Raw genomic sequence first — 18,161 nt, 5'->3', positions numbered from 1 at the left:
CTTTTAAGTTCATTGTAGTATCAGGAAATAAAAACCTTTGGGCTGTTTTTAATTAGGTTGAACCTCTGGGCAGTACCGCTTTTACGTTAAGCTATAAAGTTTTTAAAAGCTGCAGTTAAAATTCCACAATAATTTTTCTTCTTCAGTCAAAAAAAAAGAGGTGTGTTGTGTAATATAGCATAGGACAATGAGAAGTGGTGGAAGTATGGATGAAATAATGGTGGAAGTAGAGACATGTGAAGATAATAGTAATACATAAACACAGAGCAGCCATAAACAATGTCAGACTCTATCCTTAGCAGCAATGATACATCTCCATTTGATGTTCATCATATAATAATGAATATATACATCAATATATAAGTTTGAATTGAGTCCCAACTTTTTGCCATTGTTAAACTCAGCCTGAAAACTTTCCTGACATTTGGAAGTTCAAAAGCCAAAAGACTGAACCATCATTTCTGGAAGATGGAAACTGAGGGACAGTAGCTCTCTCTCTGCTGTTAAACTTCTGCCAGGTTCTGAATAGATTTTTTTTCATTAGCTTGTTATGTTAGAAAATAACAGGTCAGTCACTAAATAAAAATTGGCTCATCCTTTGAGGAGAGTCAATGCACATCTCTGCTAATAGTAAGGAGGAAGCCAGATTCATGTTGTTAATGAGTTAGGAAATATTTTGGAACAGCCTTTGCCATTACGAGGGATTACAGAACTGCACTACTTGAAAAGATTTTCAAATAAACTTCTAAGGCTTTGATCTTTATTCAGAGCATGCTTGCTTTCTAGTCTAAAAACATTCATTTTTAACAGGATTTTAACAGAAGGACTGAATGCTCAGTAATTTTCCAAGCAGGCTTTGCAATGAGGCTCCATCCTGCAAGGGGCTTTCTGATGCGAAGGGGTATAGTCAGTGCAAGGTAAACTTCAAAGTGCAGCATAAGCCTTCATCAATGTGATTATTTTTTGAGCTAATGATGGCTTACTTCTAAACCTCCCTGCAGTTCCCTGACAATTATCAATGACATGGAAATTATAGTGAGCATGTACCTTATGAAACATGGCATGTCAAGATAGACAGACCTCAGTGTATGTTAGGAGCTCTTGTTACTCAAAACAGGCTTGAGAGTCTGGGCTGAGTAGGAAGGGCAGAGTGGGATATCAGTGAAAGGAGGTGCCAGACTTAGTCATAGAGTGACTCTGTTCCTTCTCCATTCAGCAGCACAGTGATGCCACTAGAGAGAGACAGAGAAATAGATTATTTATTTCCTTTTTGTTGTCATATTTGAGAAGAAATCTCTGTGCTCAAAGGGAATTCTCTGCAATACTGACGGGACCTATTAGAGGTGTCCTGCCAACAGTCAGACACAGGTGACACTATAATTATCTATTAGCAAGGTGGATGTAAGAGACTGAAAAACACGTTGTTAAGCTGTATTCAGAGTTCAGTTTCGGCAAGGATCCAAAAGCTGTGGTGCAGGTTTCACCAGATCTTTTTTTTTTTTCAGATCTGTACTTCATCAGCTCCTAAGCCTTCACACAGGAGGCCTTAAGCACCTGAAGTTTTTGTTTCTTGTCTCCTCTTTCAAAAACAGCCAGAATCTCTCACTCTGCAGAACAGCACCACTTTTAGGCAAAACACATCATACTTAAAATGGCCCTGCGGATTCCAGGGCCCCCTGGAGACATCCTGCTCAGCTGCCGTGGTGCTGCACAGCTCTGAGAGTCCCATGTTCTCCGGTCCACCAGGATTTGAAATATTTCTGGAATATATTGTTGCTGTTATAACCTCAAGATGTCATTTAAAAGGAGTTTCCAAGGGACTGTTGTGGCCTCTTGAGCTGAGAGTTACAATACTGCCACTCTTCCGAGGCCTGTGATGTTGGACAGTCAGCTGCCTGTTTACAGGGTGCCTTGAAGGCAGCGTGGAAGTGGAAAAAAATCTCTCGTTAGAAGGTAATGATGCACTGATTTTTTTAGTTGTTTGTGTTCAAGACAGTATCCAAACTATGGCCAGCACTTTGTAAAAGTACCAACTAAGAAGCTCAATTTGAGCTATGTCATTGGAATTATTTATCCTGGATCCACCCCAATAAACTAAGGGCAGTATCTGATGATAGATGAGATTTCAGTGGAGTTTCTCCAGATTTATTGCACTGAAACCGAGCAGATTCTCTTTTGCTTACAGTAAGGGTAACTTATTCCAGTGATAATCAAGAAGAGGAGAATCTAGCCTTAAAATCTTAATACATGCTCATGGAGAACTGATTTTTTTCCCATTCATACCAGCTCAAATTATCTTTATTCATGTGCGTCATGAGATGCACAGGTCACGTATATATAGAGTCATCAAAAAAAAACCACTTGACACCTTAAGAAAGCATTTATCCACAGAAGGAAACAATTACACAAAAGAGTCATCAGAAAGAAGAGTGATTCCAAGTGTACAGCTTGCAAGGCACAGAGCAGGGGTTTGCCTGAGAATAAACTGCTGTACTGATGAAGAAATAGGAAACAAAGTTATTGTGAAGAAAATCCTCCCACAGAATACAGTACAAGCTATCTTTTTAAAGAAAATGCAAGTGACCTGAAATTACTACTAATAATAAACTGCCAGTAGGAAAAGATCACCAGTTTCGGCTTTTGCTGTAAGGAGCTTCTCTAGCTCATGTTTTCAGCAGAGGTACAGCACAGGCATATGTATGTATAATACACTATATTGTATGATGACGTGGGCAATACTGATGGTCATCTCATCACTCAAACATTATCTTTTAATGAGCTCTTGAAATAGATGTTGGCTTTACTGTCCAGAAAGAAGATAGGAGTTACTTTACAAGTGTTAAAAGCTGGGGCCAGGTCCCAGGTTCCTTCACAGTCCCATTGGTTTAATTGAGGTTGCAGTTAATAAAGGTGGAGACACAGACTGATGAAGGCCCTAAGGTTACAGTCTAATGCCTTGAGACAGCAGGTATTAAAGGGCTCATTTATGTGGGGACTTGTACATTAGGGAGGCATAGCACATCACCTTCGCATTAATGGGAAGAGAAACAAAGCTGAAACATGGAAGTTAACAGCCAGGAGACGTCAGGGGGGGAATAAGGGAAGATAACTCAGTATACAGTTTCTAGCCTCTTTGGCTTGTGGCGTGCTTCAGGTGTTGCAGTGATTTTATTTTCAAGCCCATTGTGGGACAATTTCTGAAGGAGAGTATTTGGGCTGTGCAACCTGTTGTTGTTGGAAGTCAGGGGTGGCAGTAGTGGATCAGTCAAAAATACAGCTACTCCTGAGCGTGCACTCCTGGTCTCAGGAATAGTACAGAGATCTTACAGGGTGGGAATATCGGCTTGGTGTGTTAGACCTTGTGTGAAGTACTAGGGAAGCTTCATCTGCAAGAAGAAGGGTGTGGGTCGGGGCTGGTGGAGAGAAAGTCCTGGAGTTGGTGTCTCTCCTGTCTGCCATGGTCTGAAAAGTAACCATTATTTGAAAACACAGTGATGGGCATACACTGAGACTGAGACGTCCTTGTGTGAGGACAGGAATCATTAATGGGAGCTTTCCAGTCGTGTAAAGACATTTCCCACACCAGCTGTCATTTACCTAGTGCAGTTCTGTTCCCTGCGCCGCCTCTGATACTGAGTAGCCTTAGGTTTTCCTTAATGATTCCACATTCCAGCATCTTATGAGATAAAACCTCAGCTACCTGAACTGTTTCATTTTATGCTTAGCTATATTGTCTATAAGTAGCAATGTTAAGCCCAAATGTTAACATGGTGGCATGTTCCTTTTTGCACTTGCTTGCAGTCACTGGGAGGAAAAGAAAAAGAGAGTATTTAGGAGCTCTCTGCATATGTAGAGGTGGTAACTCCTTTCCCAGGCCTGGATAAACAGCTTCCCAAGAAACTGCATTTCCCAGTTGCTTTCTTTGGGCCATTCATCCACATGGCAGAGGTGGGTATATCGCTTTTGGAAAGGTCCTGCAGAGGAGTCCCGGCTTCTCCTCAAACCCATCAGCCTCACCTCAAGTCACTGTCTTCTGCAGCCCCTGTAGCATGCCAAGTGCTGCAGAGGGAGTGCAGCCGTGAGGCACGAGGACAGCCAAGCAGTGGTTACTCCTTTGCCTTCCCAGGAGAAATCTGCTTAGTGGAGGGAATAACATGGTCCTTAATAAGGAACTCCTTCTGTTTCCAATTAAACAAAAATTGCTGCCTATAAATCACTTGATCCCTCTGAGCTCTGTTCCTCAGTTTCAGTCTCTCTGTTATTGAGCCTCCATCTGCTTTTAACAATTCTTGCTACTCATATGTCTTTTAATGCTGTATCCCTCCAGAATGGCTTTCTAATTAAGTAAGCTCTGAAAATGAAAAGCAGCAGAACAGCAGCTTGTTTGCTCTCTGTACCCTTAATCTGGGAGTCCTCCATGTGCTATTTTGGAAGCTAAATTGAGGTCGCTGACATTATGCATATTTGTTGTCTGATGCAGTCTTAAAAACTCCAAATCTTCTACTCAAAATTATCTTTAGGCACATGGGTCAAACATTTGGAGGAAGAAAAAACAGTGTTTGGACCTTTAGCAGATTTAGAGAAAAAGGGGAGGAGTGAGAAAGGGGCCACAATCTCAGACCAGGATTTCTGTTGCAATATTCTTTCACTGACCAGTGAAAAGATCAGCGTAGCTGATGTTAAGAAAATAAACAGTTCCAACGTCATGTGAAAAGGAAAACAGGAGCTTTCCTAAACTGAAATATGCTGGTGAGGTTGCAGTCCCCCTTTTGTTATGAATTGTGTAGTAACCAGTTACTGCGTCTTGTCAAAATACTTTCTGCTGAAATTGTACAGAAGTAGTTAATGCAATTGAGTTTCTCATCAGTAAAACAAAAAGAGCAGGTATTGTTTATGTGGAATTAAATATTATACTGCGTGTGGGTAGTGCCACGGTAATTATGGGTAAAAATTAGTATCACACTTCAACTGGTGAATAAATACAATAACCAAATGCAAAAAAAAAAAAGTCATTATTTTGATATTTTGCTGCCCTCTGCCTCAAGGGGAAATAACGCAACTTACAAATTTTTCATGTTTGGATTCAGAACTCAAAAATTGTTAAAATCTTTTTTAAAACTTGAAAATAAAGAGTTTGCTATTGGAAATGTCAAGCATTGTTGGAGATACCAATCTGTTTAATCCTCAGAGCGCATTTTTACCTGGATTGTTGAGCCAGGATATTTTGGGTATTTTTCATTCATAATTCACTGCATCATTCAAAGCAAAACATGAGTGTGATCAGGAAACCGAAGTATTTATGAATGATGCAAAATAAGATAGATTTAAAAGGAGGGATAAAAGAAATGCAAAGCTCAAGAAACTGGCCTAACAGAAAAATGTCAAGTGGAATGGAGAATCTGAGACTCAAGAAAGTTTTTTTTGAGTCGTATCAAATTTTTTGCAGTGGAAGAACTTAATCAAAACAAATATGGCCGTAATGAATGTTTTGGATTCAACAAAATTGCATTTTGGTGGGAGTTCTTTCACCAAAACATGTAGCCAGTTGTATTTCATACATAACTTTATCAAAGCATTTTTGCTTGAAGATTAATGCTTTAGATGCTTTTTAAGTGGTGACCCTTCCTTTATTTTTGAGTTGAAAATGTATTTTAAAAAAACACGTGAGCTGGAATGAATCCCAGTCCATGTGGAAGTGGTTGCTTTTGCATCAGATAACTGACTGCCTCTGGCATGGGATCTTACATCAGGAGAATGATGCTACAAGGTCCCACTGCTGAGCAGACCAAGCATGCGGTGTCTCAAGCTGTAGGGCGAAGGAAGAGAGGGGAAAATTGTTTGGAAAACACTTTCATTATTAACTTTTAAGGGACAACGGGAAGGAGCAGCAGTGTTTGCATTAACAGCTTCAAAGGTGTTGCTGTGGCAGGAAGGGAGATGGGTTCAACATGATTTCCCCCACAATTTTCCTTTCCCTTGGGCTGCCAAAGTGAGGGGGAGGAGGTCAGATGGGAGTGCTGCTGCATGTCAGCCAGCTGTGTATCCGCCTCTTGTCTTCAAGCCATGGAGGCTGGCAGGTGGGGTAGATGCAGTGGACTTTCACAAGACACTGGCAACAGTACCAGTCCCCAGATGTATTCCCAAATTTGCTGTGTGCGACAGGGCCACGTTTTAGTCCACTGATTGTTTTTAATGCACAGGGTAAGGTCTCAGCTCCTGACACCTGAGGTCCTAGATCCAGATGCCATTTATGTTTCTGCAGGTATCTACTTCCCGTGCCTTGAGTTACTGCAGAACTTTTCTTTACTTTGCTCTACATCTTAAACTTCTGGTAGCTCTTTATTAGATTCTTATACCTCATTAGCCCAACTTGTTTGCTTTTCCACAGTTACCTTAAAACAAACCTGAAGTTAAGAAAAAAAAACCCAAACCAACCACACAAACAATTCTGCAGCAGGAGAGAGGAATGAGATGTTTTTTGGGTAGTGAGAATGGAGACGAGTTCGGTATTCAAAGCCTAAACTGAGAAACAAGATAACGTGAAACTTTGTAAATGTGGAATAAATAAGGATTAAGGGGTTTAACACATTTATTTTATTTTTTAATTTTCTAACTTTTTTTTAAATCTAAATGCTCTATGTGAACTTCAGCCCTCCTGGTAACTTGTGTTGGCAGCATGTTGTGTTTTTCATGTGATCATTTTATTTTTGTTCTTGGTAGAAACAGAAGTTCATTAGATCACTTTGCAAGTATGCAGAAGTCTACAGGGGCTTGATCAGGATAGTCTGAAACCACAATTTCTGCTTTTGTAATTCTTTATCGACCACAGTTACCTGTTTTAATGCTATGGTCATTATTTTAACACTATGTTATGCTATGTTATTTTGGTAGATTTAGTAGCAGCTACGTATAAATGCTATAAATAGTTTTGATAATACCATCCGTTTATTTCCCTGAGTGTATTTTCCTTGCTTTTAGCTGAATGACCATATTAATTTTCACCTCTCACATTCCAAGGAAGGGTTGCTGAGGCCTTTCTCTGAATGATGACCCTTTTTGGAAAGCAGTTGTAGCCAAGGATGCCAAAGAACCCATTGCATTGCAAGGGAATGCGAGCCAATCAGCTGGGCAGCTGGCTGGATGCCAGGAGCTCTGCTCCCTAAGGCACGGGCTTAGTCATGTAAAGCCCTGCTCATTTTCTGTCCCTCAGTCTAGGGGCTGTGTTGGTTGCATTCAAGGTTCGAAGTACATGGTGGCATTTGTCCAGGGCACAAGGGTGCGCGAGCCCAAACTCCTCAGCCACCCATACTGCCTAACGCTGGCTGAAGTCAGGCACGGCTTCTCTGTGAAACCCTTGTGGGGTATAGCTTACAGAGGCAGGGCAGTCGCAATCACCGCCTCACCATTTCTACTGTTATTTTGAGCAGGACAACTTGGTGGCCCAGTGGTCCACAGCCTGTTCCACACCTGTGCTGGTGTATGTCTAGTTTGATAAGCAATCATATAAATGGAGCAGAGGGATCCCTTTCAAACCAGAGGCAGCTGAGGATGGCACCTCCCAAGGTCTGATCCCTACCTAAGCTTAATTTCTCTCTTTCAATCTGTTATTTGGGGATAATACTCGTAACTTAACCATTTTGTAATGCTGATGTGAGTATCAGCTGATATTTTTAACTAGCACTTTACTCAGCACTATTACTAGCACTGTTGGGTAAAAAATAAAGGGTAGCTAGACAGAAGCATACATTCAAGCATTAGAGCTTCTGGCCACAGCCATCAAGAGTACATAATGCATTCATCTCATGTTTCCAAGGACCCTGCTGCAAAAACGTAATGATGGCTACAAATTTTAAAGTATTAACTCATTATTTGTAAGTGAAATACATTGGAGCGTGATTTATCTGAACAAGAAATAATGTTTCCAACCCCTTGTGGGATCCTAAAGCTGCAGGGAGGTGACATTAGTAAGTGCTTTTTTGTTGGGGGTTAAAGAGAGGACAGAGAATCTGGAAGAGATAATGAGGTAACAGAAGGAAGAAGGTTATTACGTGTTAATGGGAACAGTGGTTCAGATAATCATCTGCCCATCTAATCATCAGTCTCATTTTGCCCCCTGTCGGACTCCAAAATCCTAAAACCAAGTATAGGTCACCTTGTTTAGTGGCTGGAGAGCAGAGGAGTCGAAGTAGGTGGACTTGCAATGGGAAGCAACCAAAGGGGGCAGCAAACTGAACAGTAAGGCCACACAGGGCCAGAGGCTGGTGGGGTGCTGGTTGTGCAGGGAGGTTTTTACTTAGACACACACTCTGACATGGCACTTTGTCGTGCCATCAGCAAGCCAAATAAAAGACATATATGGCTACTGCTACTAATGGGAGGGCAGCTTTCCATTAGCAAACAAACTGTAATGTCCCTGTGAAGCCACAGAATATGGTTATCATTGTCTAGTAGAAGGATGATGAGGCTTTTAAAATAAAAACAGCTGGTTTGGGGTTTTTATTTGAGACAGCTGGTTTTAAGCAGGCAACTTGTTTCTTTAACCTTTACCTGCAGCTGTTCGCCAGTGTTGTGCCTGGGGCCAGTGGTCTAAGGAGAAACAGGTCCGGTGCACTATGAGACTGTCACAGGTTTGCAAACCCCAGGCTCGCAGAAGAAGACTTCAGTCAGGAGTCAGGTCTGCCAGTGGGATGTCTGCGTTGCACCCAGACTCACCCACTGTCCTCTTCATTGCAGCTGGAGTCCTGTGTGATAGCTTGGGTGTCGGGGAATGGGCTCTGAGGTGCTTGTATGAAGCCGAGCAAGGGGAAGGACTGAAATTGCCTTTGAAATCAAAAAGAAAACTAATTGTTACACACTGTTGCAGTTTTAATCAACCCTCCTTGTCTACTGTCTGCTCCTTTTCAACTAACTTCAACCTTCTCATTATTAGATATCTATATAGCGTGTCTCTGGAGACACTGAAAAGTGAGAGGTAGCTCCAGATTCATGCCATTTCTATTAAACGCTCCACTTTGGGGGGGATTATCCACAGCAGGTGCTTTAGGAGGTGAATATTAGACACAATTGCTATCCTACAACATGCTTATGATTGCACTGGGTTCAGGTAACGTTCAGTTTCTGAGGGGTTTCAAATATTTCTATTGCTTTTAAACCTAATTAAGCAAATCAAGGTTCTGAACGAAGTTGAGAGCCAGGAGACTTTCTCTGACTTTTGATTTTATATACCTCTTCCTGTACCTGAGGTGCCCAAAATTTCCATATTCAGTACTTCTGTATATGGCAATGAGGTGGGGAAACGCAGCAGCCTATCTCTGGCTCAGACACTCCTGTAAAGAAATTAATGTCCTTATATAAAGCTTTGTCTTCCAGTGCTCTGGAGCTTTTCCTGTGAGTCCTAGATTTATTAAAAAATACTGTATGCAGAGCTGTCTGTCCCTGCAGGAACTCTAAGTGGCTTTGTGGAGTGCTCCGACACTGCTGCAGATCTGCACCGGCGGTCCAGAACCCAGCTGCAAATGCTGCTGAACAGGGAAAGACGATGGCACTTGGCATGCATGGTGCACAGTGTGCTCGGAGCCCACTGGCACTGCCTCTGCCTTCACTGCTGTTTCGGACGATCCCAAGGAATGTTTTGTCCCACGTTTGGCATAAGTCTCCCTCTAACTGTGATATCATCTTTGGGTAATCATCATAAACAAACAGAAGGACTCATCTTTCCCTCCTGCCCTCCTGGTTTTTTTAAGCAGTGTGGCTATTTAGTAGTGAACTGTAGCCAAAAGCATGATTGCAGCGTGATGGCAGACCTTTTGTCTAGAATGTAATCTTTGGATTTGCAATACAACCTATGTAAGTGCCATGCTGCTGTCACTCTGAGTTAGAGACCAGTGCAGGTGTAGCCTCTTGGTGGTTGAGAAGGTCACTGGGCAGCAGGAGTGGAGTCCTTGGGCTGCAGGGCCCTGGCGGTGAGCTGAGCAGCAAGGGGTCATCAGCATCCATTGCGGGTTTTTCCTGCCAACCATACTATGGCACTGTTCCTCTGATAATAAGCGTACTCTTGGAAGTGTTATCAAAATGGAGACAAAAGGAGGATCCCTTCCAAAATTTCTATCTAGACATAATGGCATTCTGGCATCTTTGCCAGAAAACAAAGGAAGAAGGGTACTGCATGAAGAAAGGGTGTTATGGTAGTGATTGTCTCACAGTTGATACAAGTATATATTTTAGAGGCAGAATGTATTTAATGCAACTATTTGTGCCTCAGACTTGGTGTTTGTCAGCACTGTGACACCGAGGTGGGAAACTGAGGCCAGAACAGCAGGAAAATTGCCAGAAACAAGGCAGGAAAGGAGCTTTAGCAGGAGAACCAACAGGAAAAAGCCAGATCTTAGATCTTGAGGAAGAAAAACTGCAAAATTTGTCTAATTAAGGAATGTAGAACTAGACCGGGTGAGCTAAGGACGTTGATGTGCACATCAGGAGAAACGAGAAGAGGCCTCACAAAAATAAAATCAGAGGTGCAGGATGAAAACCAGGACAGAAGCATGGGGAATGGGATTGGAAGGGCTCACAGGGAGAAGTAGTGGTAAAGTCAAATACTGTGGACAGGGCAAGGATGGTAAGAGTAGCATAGATCCTAATGTTTGAGTGAAAATTTTTATTACCTGTTAAGAGGCATCACAATGGGGTGAAGGATACTTGAAACTAGACAGAACAGACTCAAGCATAGAGCCCTGAAGGATCAGAATTCATAGCACCTTTATGCATCCTGGAAAAAAATATAGCTCAAAATACAGTTGCCTAAGAAACTTGTGAAACTGCTGCAGCTACAGTTAGCAGAACCCGACTCCCTCTTTTTAAGAAGGTGGGTGGATGGATGCTTGGATGGATGGACGGACAGACGGATGGATGGAGCGGGTTTGACTTTGGAACTCACCCCTTTTGCTTCCTGCTGTGCTGGTATTGGTCATGATTAAAAAATTGGCTTTGTCTTCAGTTGAAACCTTCATACACATTAATGTTTTTAAATAGTGGATCGTGCAGATCCTAATATGGGCACTAAAAACAAAGGCTAATATAAAAAAATACTGGGAAAGGGCCCACAGCTTCCTGAAGACTGGTAGCCAGATTTCTTTCTGCATGCCTTTTGCATCCTGTTGATGATATGACACTTTTTCCCCAGTAATGTCCAAGATACATACTGCATTCATCAGATAACGTAACTTTCCATGATCTAGCCCTAAGAAATGTAATTCAACCTTTTTTCCCCTCCCTCTTTGACTCCTTTTGACAACTGACTTTTTCCCAATGGCTTCTCCAACTCAAGAAATCTGGCACAAATTGTTATATTGTTCTCAGCGCAATGTTTGTGGTGTGATTAATGTGTGATTAGCGACCTGAAGCTTAATAAAGGCCTTGCTCTTTCAAAGGCTTATCCATGATCCATACTGCACTTGAAAGAGATCTTGCGAAAGCCAGTGGGAGTGTGGACACCAATACAGCTAAATCCACCTATATTTTAAGGTTTGGGTATCCAAGGATAGTACCCAAAACCAGCCTTACGCACAAATGACCGCACGTTCCTTCAGCTTTGCAATGACTGCATGGAAATCAATAGGCGTATTGGATGTGTGGCGCTAATATGAAAAAGAAAATACATTCTTGAATCATGCAAAAATGCATTATTAATTTCCCCCTGCCTCCTGTGGTATGTTCCCCCACGCTGTAGCACTGGTCTCATTAGATACAGCTGAAGACAGCTTGTCTCTTTTGTTGTAGTTGCAGGTGGAACTTGATCAGGAATATCAAGACAAATTCAAAAGACTGCCTTTGGAAATTCTGGAGTTCGTACAGGAAGCCATGAAAGGGAAAATCAGCGAAGATGGAGACCACAGTTCTGCCCCCTCTTCCCTGGCATCTGACAGTGGAAAATCAAATCATAAACCTCTGCAAAGTGAAGAGGAATTGGAAGAAGATAATCCAGAAAAAGCATTTGATACTACTTTTTAACTGCCCAAGAAACAATCAGTGCCCAGGGTGCACCGCTCCCCAGCTGCCCACCCCTGCTTTCCCGACGTGAGCTGCCGCTGAAGTTCATCGGGAGGCAGGAGGAATCTGCATTCAAGTGCACATTTCCCAAAAAGAACATTTTATAAAAAGTATTGTGCAAAAGTCTTCATTCTCATTCTTCATCTTATTATTATTCTAAAGCTTAGTGCAGTTGTGATGGGAAAATTAATATGTTAACACCATCCTCCCCTCTTTGTTTTCTTTTTCTTTTTTTTTTTTTTTTGGCCAATTTACAATGGGTTATTTTCTGGCCATGTTCACTGTTAAGAATGTTTAATGAAGACCAGTGTATTGTACAGAGACAGATGTGTGCGGATTTCCTTTTGAAGTGCCAGTGCAAGGTGCTCCAAAGTAATACAGATCCTAGAGAATACAACAGTACAATACTTAATCATGTGTTTCTTTCTTTAAAACTGCACCTTGACAGCTGTACCATCATTTTACATTTGCACTGAGACATTTAATCCTTTTTAGCTTTGCAAGCACTGGTGGCTTGCTGTCTTGATGTTATGTTTACCACGTGGAAAGAAATCTATTTGCTGCTGAAAATTCTTGGAACTGTGGGGACAAGAGGAAAACAAAGAGAAGAACTCTGCCTGGAGATTGTCAGTGTCTGTGTACGTCTGTTTGTTACACTGTGTGAGTGCATATATGTTTGTATATATATATATATATATAGCTATATGTGCACACACATCCGTCTCTATACACACACGGCATGTTTCTGTTTGGAGTTGGTGTGGTCTCTTGGCCAAACGAAAAGTTTCAGGGATATGTGGATAGAATACGTGAATAGAATCTTTATGAAAGCTAACATCTGGGTTATACTGCTACAAAATAGTCATTGAATCATAAAATTCTTTTTGTGGTGTTAGTGTTGTAAATCAAAGTAGTTTTAGAATATAAATTTGATATATATTTTGCAGACTCAAACGTATTGATTTTAAGTATCATATTTTAAGCTTACTGAATTTGATAGGATTATAAAATGTTTAGGACTACAGTATTGGAAATTTAACAGAATCTTCCATTATTTTTAAGACTGAGGTTCAGTTTTACTAAGGTCTGAAAGTTAAAAGCAAAATATAAAAACCTGATCACTGTTATTTAAAAATGTATATTAGTCCATGTAAGTGATTTCTTAAAATAAGAACAATCAAAGTTAATGTACTGTATGGTATGCATGAGAGAAGTAACAGCACATTTTCAGAAATATATATAGATGACAGAAAGACTTTGTGAAAGTCTGGATATTTGAAAAGATAAAGAACTGCTATTCTCTGGATTCCCACACTAACAGAAATAAGAACTACGAAACATTACAGATGGATTCTTACCTGTACCCAAGCCAATGCATAACACTAAAGGCCTTTCCCTCAGCCGTGAGGTGAGGCGGTGTCTTAGGGCAAAGGACTAACTAGCCCAAAAGACAGATTTGCATCAAGAGGCTTGATCCTGCAAACTCACATAAATGGCTTTTCCTGCGCACCACTGGGCTTCGTGCAGCTGCTCTGGGGAATAATGTTCACATACATGTTTGCAAGATCGAGGCCTTACTTTGTATTAAAAAGCAATCAGAGAAAGAAGTCGATTACATAGGGAGCCATTTTAATAACGTCGTAACAGTTAAGTTACTTTACTTCCATTCCCTCAGGATTTTAGTACTTTAAAGTAACTTATTTTATTTAAATTTAAGCAATAAAATACGAATCAAGCTTCAATTTTCAGTTAAATGATGGTGTGTATATATATAAGTTCAATTCTTGGACAACAAACAGTATTTTAATTTAAAAAAAAAAACTTAGAGCAGAAAGAAAGAAAAATTGCACATTGGAGATCATATTTTAAATTAAACTATTCTGTTTTATGATGATTAAATTAGGGGACATGAAGTTCAAAAATCTGACTTTCATCTTAATGCTAGGAAAGGTGAATCCTCGATAATCCTTGTTTTGCACTTTGAAATCAATCTTAATCACTCATTGAAAACATATAGAGAGTCACAATGTAATGCTGCATTTTATAAAGTAAAAAATACATACTGTCTAAATTATTAAAAGAATAAACTGATAGCAGTGTTCACAATAAAGCTGAAGGCTATTGCGTTATAGAAACCGCTGTACAGCGCAGGCTTTTCGGTAAAATCTTAGCTCCTTTGAATTTCAGTGCTACGTTCCCCTGGACTTCAGCGGAGCCAGGACATCACCACAGTCTTCAAAAGCATTGGGCAAACACCAATTAACCTTTTATTTATATTTAAAAATAAATAAATATACCAGTCAGATTAAAAATACTATCAGCTGTAGTAATTTTACAGTACGTTTGTATTTGACCATTTCCTGTACTCACGTTTTTTTATATCTGTACAGTGCCACTTTCTGCAGGTGTAAGGTAGCGTGTAATGCTGTACATCTTACATTGTTCAGACTATTTCAGTGAAAACAGATATCATTTAATATTGATATTACTTGAACTAGAGTAAGGTAATGAAAAAAGGGTCTTTATGATGTGCAAGTCTTGTGCCTTTTATGTATTTGCCTTGTTCCGTGTTGAATGTGTGGAAATGCTGTATCGTGGACTTCCTGCTGTATAGAATAGAGCTGTCTATATTAAACTAGGTCGTGCACTTCAGATATCTTTACACTACTGAAAATAGCTTGGTTTTGGCAGTATAAACAGAATTTTAAAAATTCTAATGAAGGCCAGACATTTTAGATTTAACATGTTCATAATTATGTTAATTAATGCTCATGTATTAGCTGAACATTCACTGAAAGATAACTAAAGGGACATCATTGCTTGCCTTTCTTTGAAATCAGTGTTGCTCTTGATCATTGTACTAATAGTGTTTGTGATTGATTAGTCCTTGATGATTTGCTTTCAAAGTAGGATGAAATACTTCGGTTAACATGTACATATTTTTGGGTTCCTCAATCTATGATTGTTTCAGAGGCATAATTCACATTTTTGTAAAAATTCTATGCAATTTTGTGGCATGATGTTTCTTCCACTTGTAATTTTATGTGCTTACGTTACAGATCCAAAGGACAAATAAAAATTTCTTAACACAAGACAGTTGTTTTCCCTGTTCATTGACTGAAAAGCCTCCGTTGATTCAGGAGACCTTACTGACCTCAAAGACCCCTGACCCCTTTGCTCCCAGGAAGGGCAGTGCCACAGGGAGTCAGTGAAGTTTACCTCCAGGCTCTGTGCTCACGACAATGAGAACAAGAAATCGGAGGTGCCTGGGCATCCCCCACCCCTCCCAGCAAAACGTGCTGGTGCTCTGAAACAAGGGAAAACAAAAAAAAAAAGCACCTGGCAGCCAATGATCTGGTAAGCAAATTTATTGGTTTACAGGACAGGCTTTTGTAGAACAGCAATTGGATGATTTTTCAGCTGTACCTGTAAAGTACCTGCACAAATTATAGCAGCTTTACTTCTTTTCCAGTGCCCCAGCTATTTTGCTAGTCATCTACTCAATTATGTATGGGCTGTGAAATGTACCTTTGCAGGGGCCTTCCACTGAGAGCATTGAAAATAAATCTATTCCGTTGGCTTTTGACTTCCCTTTCCCTATTTAATTTACAACGTAGAAAGTTATCTCCGAGAGAAGAGATAAGCAGGTATATTAATCCAGTGTACTAAGGGATATACCTATTAAAATAAATAGTCTCCAAGGCAGCTAGAGTCAAATTCCTCACTAGGAGAGGTGTGGGGAAGTGGGGTCTGAGGGGGATGGACATGGCACGGTGTAAAATCAGGCAAAGAAGAGAGGAACAGAGCTGAAAGCTGAGCTTGTGAATTTGACAGAAATTGAGTGATGGAAAAAACTAAAGAAGAGAAAAATGGGTACATTCCCTTCCCAAAGGAGGAGCAGTGGGGTGTGAAATGCTCAAGAGTGGGGTTTGCCAGGGCCCCATTAGCAAGCTGCCCGCTGTGTAGTGAGGCAGGTGAAGGGAAGAAGATGGGGCTGCAGGGTGGGGAGGCAGCGCAGTGGCGAGGATTTCAGGAGGGTGAGGGGGAGAGGGTGATGGTGAGCACAGATGAAAAAGCCGGGAGGCCATGGAAAGGATCAGAAAGCAACCCTTAGCTCCCACGGGGCCCAGTGAAGCAGGATTCTCATAGCCGGCTGAGTAGACCACCTCTGCGCTTGTACTTGGGCCATGGGAGACTGGCTTGGCCACTGAGGAGAGAGGGCAACTGGCTGGCATGTGCAGAAGAGCTATCTGGAGGCCGACCAAAGGGAAGATGGTGTCGTGGAGGCCAGGCAGAGGGGCCATAGCTGTGTGCTCTTGTGCAGCTGCAGGCGCTATGCAAAGCAAGCCTGTTGGGTTGGTGAAGCTTGAAGTCTATTCTGCAAATGCTCCTGGTGATGGCCAAAAGAAAACCAGTCCCACCACAGCAGCAGAAGTCTACTACTCCAGCTGGGGAAGGTGACCAGAGATGTAATTTTGCCCTCAAAGTGAATGCTTTCGTAACTAGTGCCAGCACCAGGCTCCATCACAAGTAATTGATCCTCAGCTTTGTGAGACTTACATCATTTCCTTCACAGTGATGCAGCTTCCATGCAGGGGCTGGAGGATGTCTGGATACAACTGAGATACTGGGCTCGGTGTTGGGGAACATCGCTGAGCAGGGCAGGAAGAGTTTGAAGCTGGTGAGCAGGCTGAAGGGCTGTACAACCAGGCCGCCTGAAACCTGGGCGTGCACTTGAACCCTAGGAAATCATTTCACTGTAGGCAGCTGCACCTTTGAAAAACATAAATGGGGGTTTAAACCCAGAAAAACTATATCATACCCTTGGACTTCAGGAGAGCTTTGAGCGTGGGAGCTGTACAAGTCAAATCTGCCAGCCCTGGCTGAAGAACCCAAGCTCATGAAGCCACTAAGTTCCAGCTAAAAAAATCAGGTCAGCATTTCTTATTGACAGATGGGCTTCATCGACTACATTTGGCTTGTTTGGGCGCTCATTCAAAAACCTCTTGCTTGCTCCAATAATCTATACAGGGAGTACAAGAACCTACCTCTAAACCTGAATTTCACTTCTGACATGAGGCATCAAGGAGCTAGGTAGCTTCTGGCTATGATAGCACTACTTAATGTGAAAACAACTAAGTCCTCTCCTGGATTTTGCCCTAATCATACACAGAAGACACCTGAATGCCAAGTGAGACCAGTTCTGTGACCCTGCCGGTTCCCACAGAGTTGAAAAAGTGAATGCCAACCTCCCTTCCCAGCTCCACCCAGACATGAAGCTTCCCTAAATATACACAGCAGGATTTGCTTGGCCATCATCAGACCTAGTTCCTTCTCAGATCAGGGCCCTGTCCTTACTCCTCTCTTCCTTAAGGGCTCAGTAGGAGAAGGAGTCCCTGCACAGTGAAGGAAGGACTACTTAGCAAAGGCATCACTGCAGGAAATCAAAGCCTTGTGCAAAAAGCAGGAGGTGATGGTCACTAGTGAAGTTAAGGAAGCTGACTGCAGAAACGCATTCTGGGATTAAAAAAGGCCCTTTAAAAGGGGGGCTCACATGCACTGATAGGACAGCTGGCAGGAGGAAAGGCTTGGGGCTTGTGCTGATTTCCACAGCGTAGTTCCCTTTTACTTTTTCTAAGTGGTTGGGTTCAGAGGCTCAGTTCGTAGGGTTCCTCAGGATCAGTATCATGGGGTAGCATGATAGAAGGGAGGATCTGACAGAAAGAAACTGAAGAAATGAAAAATCCAGGTGTTCGGCTTGCAGACAGCAAAGAAGAAAATATTGGAGGTAACACATTAACTACTGTATAACTGATACAATTTTAAAGGGCTGGGTTTTGTGGAATGGTGGGCTGCAAAACATGGTGAGGGATGCTAATCCATCATACAGGTAGAAGGCACTGGAGGAGCCAAGCTCTAATTAGGAACAAATTGAAGCCAACCTGCTTAATGTGAAGAGAAGAAATTTAAAACCTGTCACTTTATCAATGGTGGAAGCCTGGCTAATAAGCGGGAGAGCTTGGCAACTTCATTGCTGAGAACTGTAATGTGATTAGTGTTACTGAGCTGCAGTGGGATAATGGGCCTGTTCAAATAAGTCATTATAGCCTCTGTAA

General features: G+C 41.6%; 1 protein-coding gene across 9 annotated transcripts in view; it reads left to right on the top strand.

Annotated features, from left to right (window-relative positions):
* The window catches only part of PLCB1 (phospholipase C beta 1), a 407,422-nt gene extending 392,285 nt beyond the window's left edge, over positions 1-15,137 (top strand). For 2 of the 9 annotated variants that reach the window (XR_010372120.1, XR_010372119.1), the window contains 2 exons: positions 9,442-9,681; positions 11,776-11,855. Coding sequence is in view for 3 of the 9 variants with exons in the window: in XM_064446796.1 (XP_064302866.1) it covers positions 11,776-12,006 (231 nt within the window). In the remaining 6 variants the exon portion in view is untranslated. Of the gene's footprint in view, positions 1-1,505; positions 1,566-1,592; positions 1,954-9,441; positions 9,682-11,775 lie in introns of those variants that run through there. The other 7 variants (XM_064446796.1, XM_064446801.1, XR_010372118.1 and 4 more) reach the window with 6 other exon arrangements.
* Positions 15,138-18,161: the final 3,024 nt, after the last annotated feature.

The sequence above is a fragment of the Phalacrocorax carbo genome, chromosome 3 (assembly GCF_963921805.1).
Source record: "Phalacrocorax carbo chromosome 3, bPhaCar2.1, whole genome shotgun sequence".
Taxonomy (NCBI): Eukaryota; Metazoa; Chordata; class Aves; order Suliformes; family Phalacrocoracidae; genus Phalacrocorax; species Phalacrocorax carbo.
The sequence above is the reverse complement of the archived record's forward strand: the minus strand, read 5'-3'. Positions and strand labels throughout refer to the sequence as shown.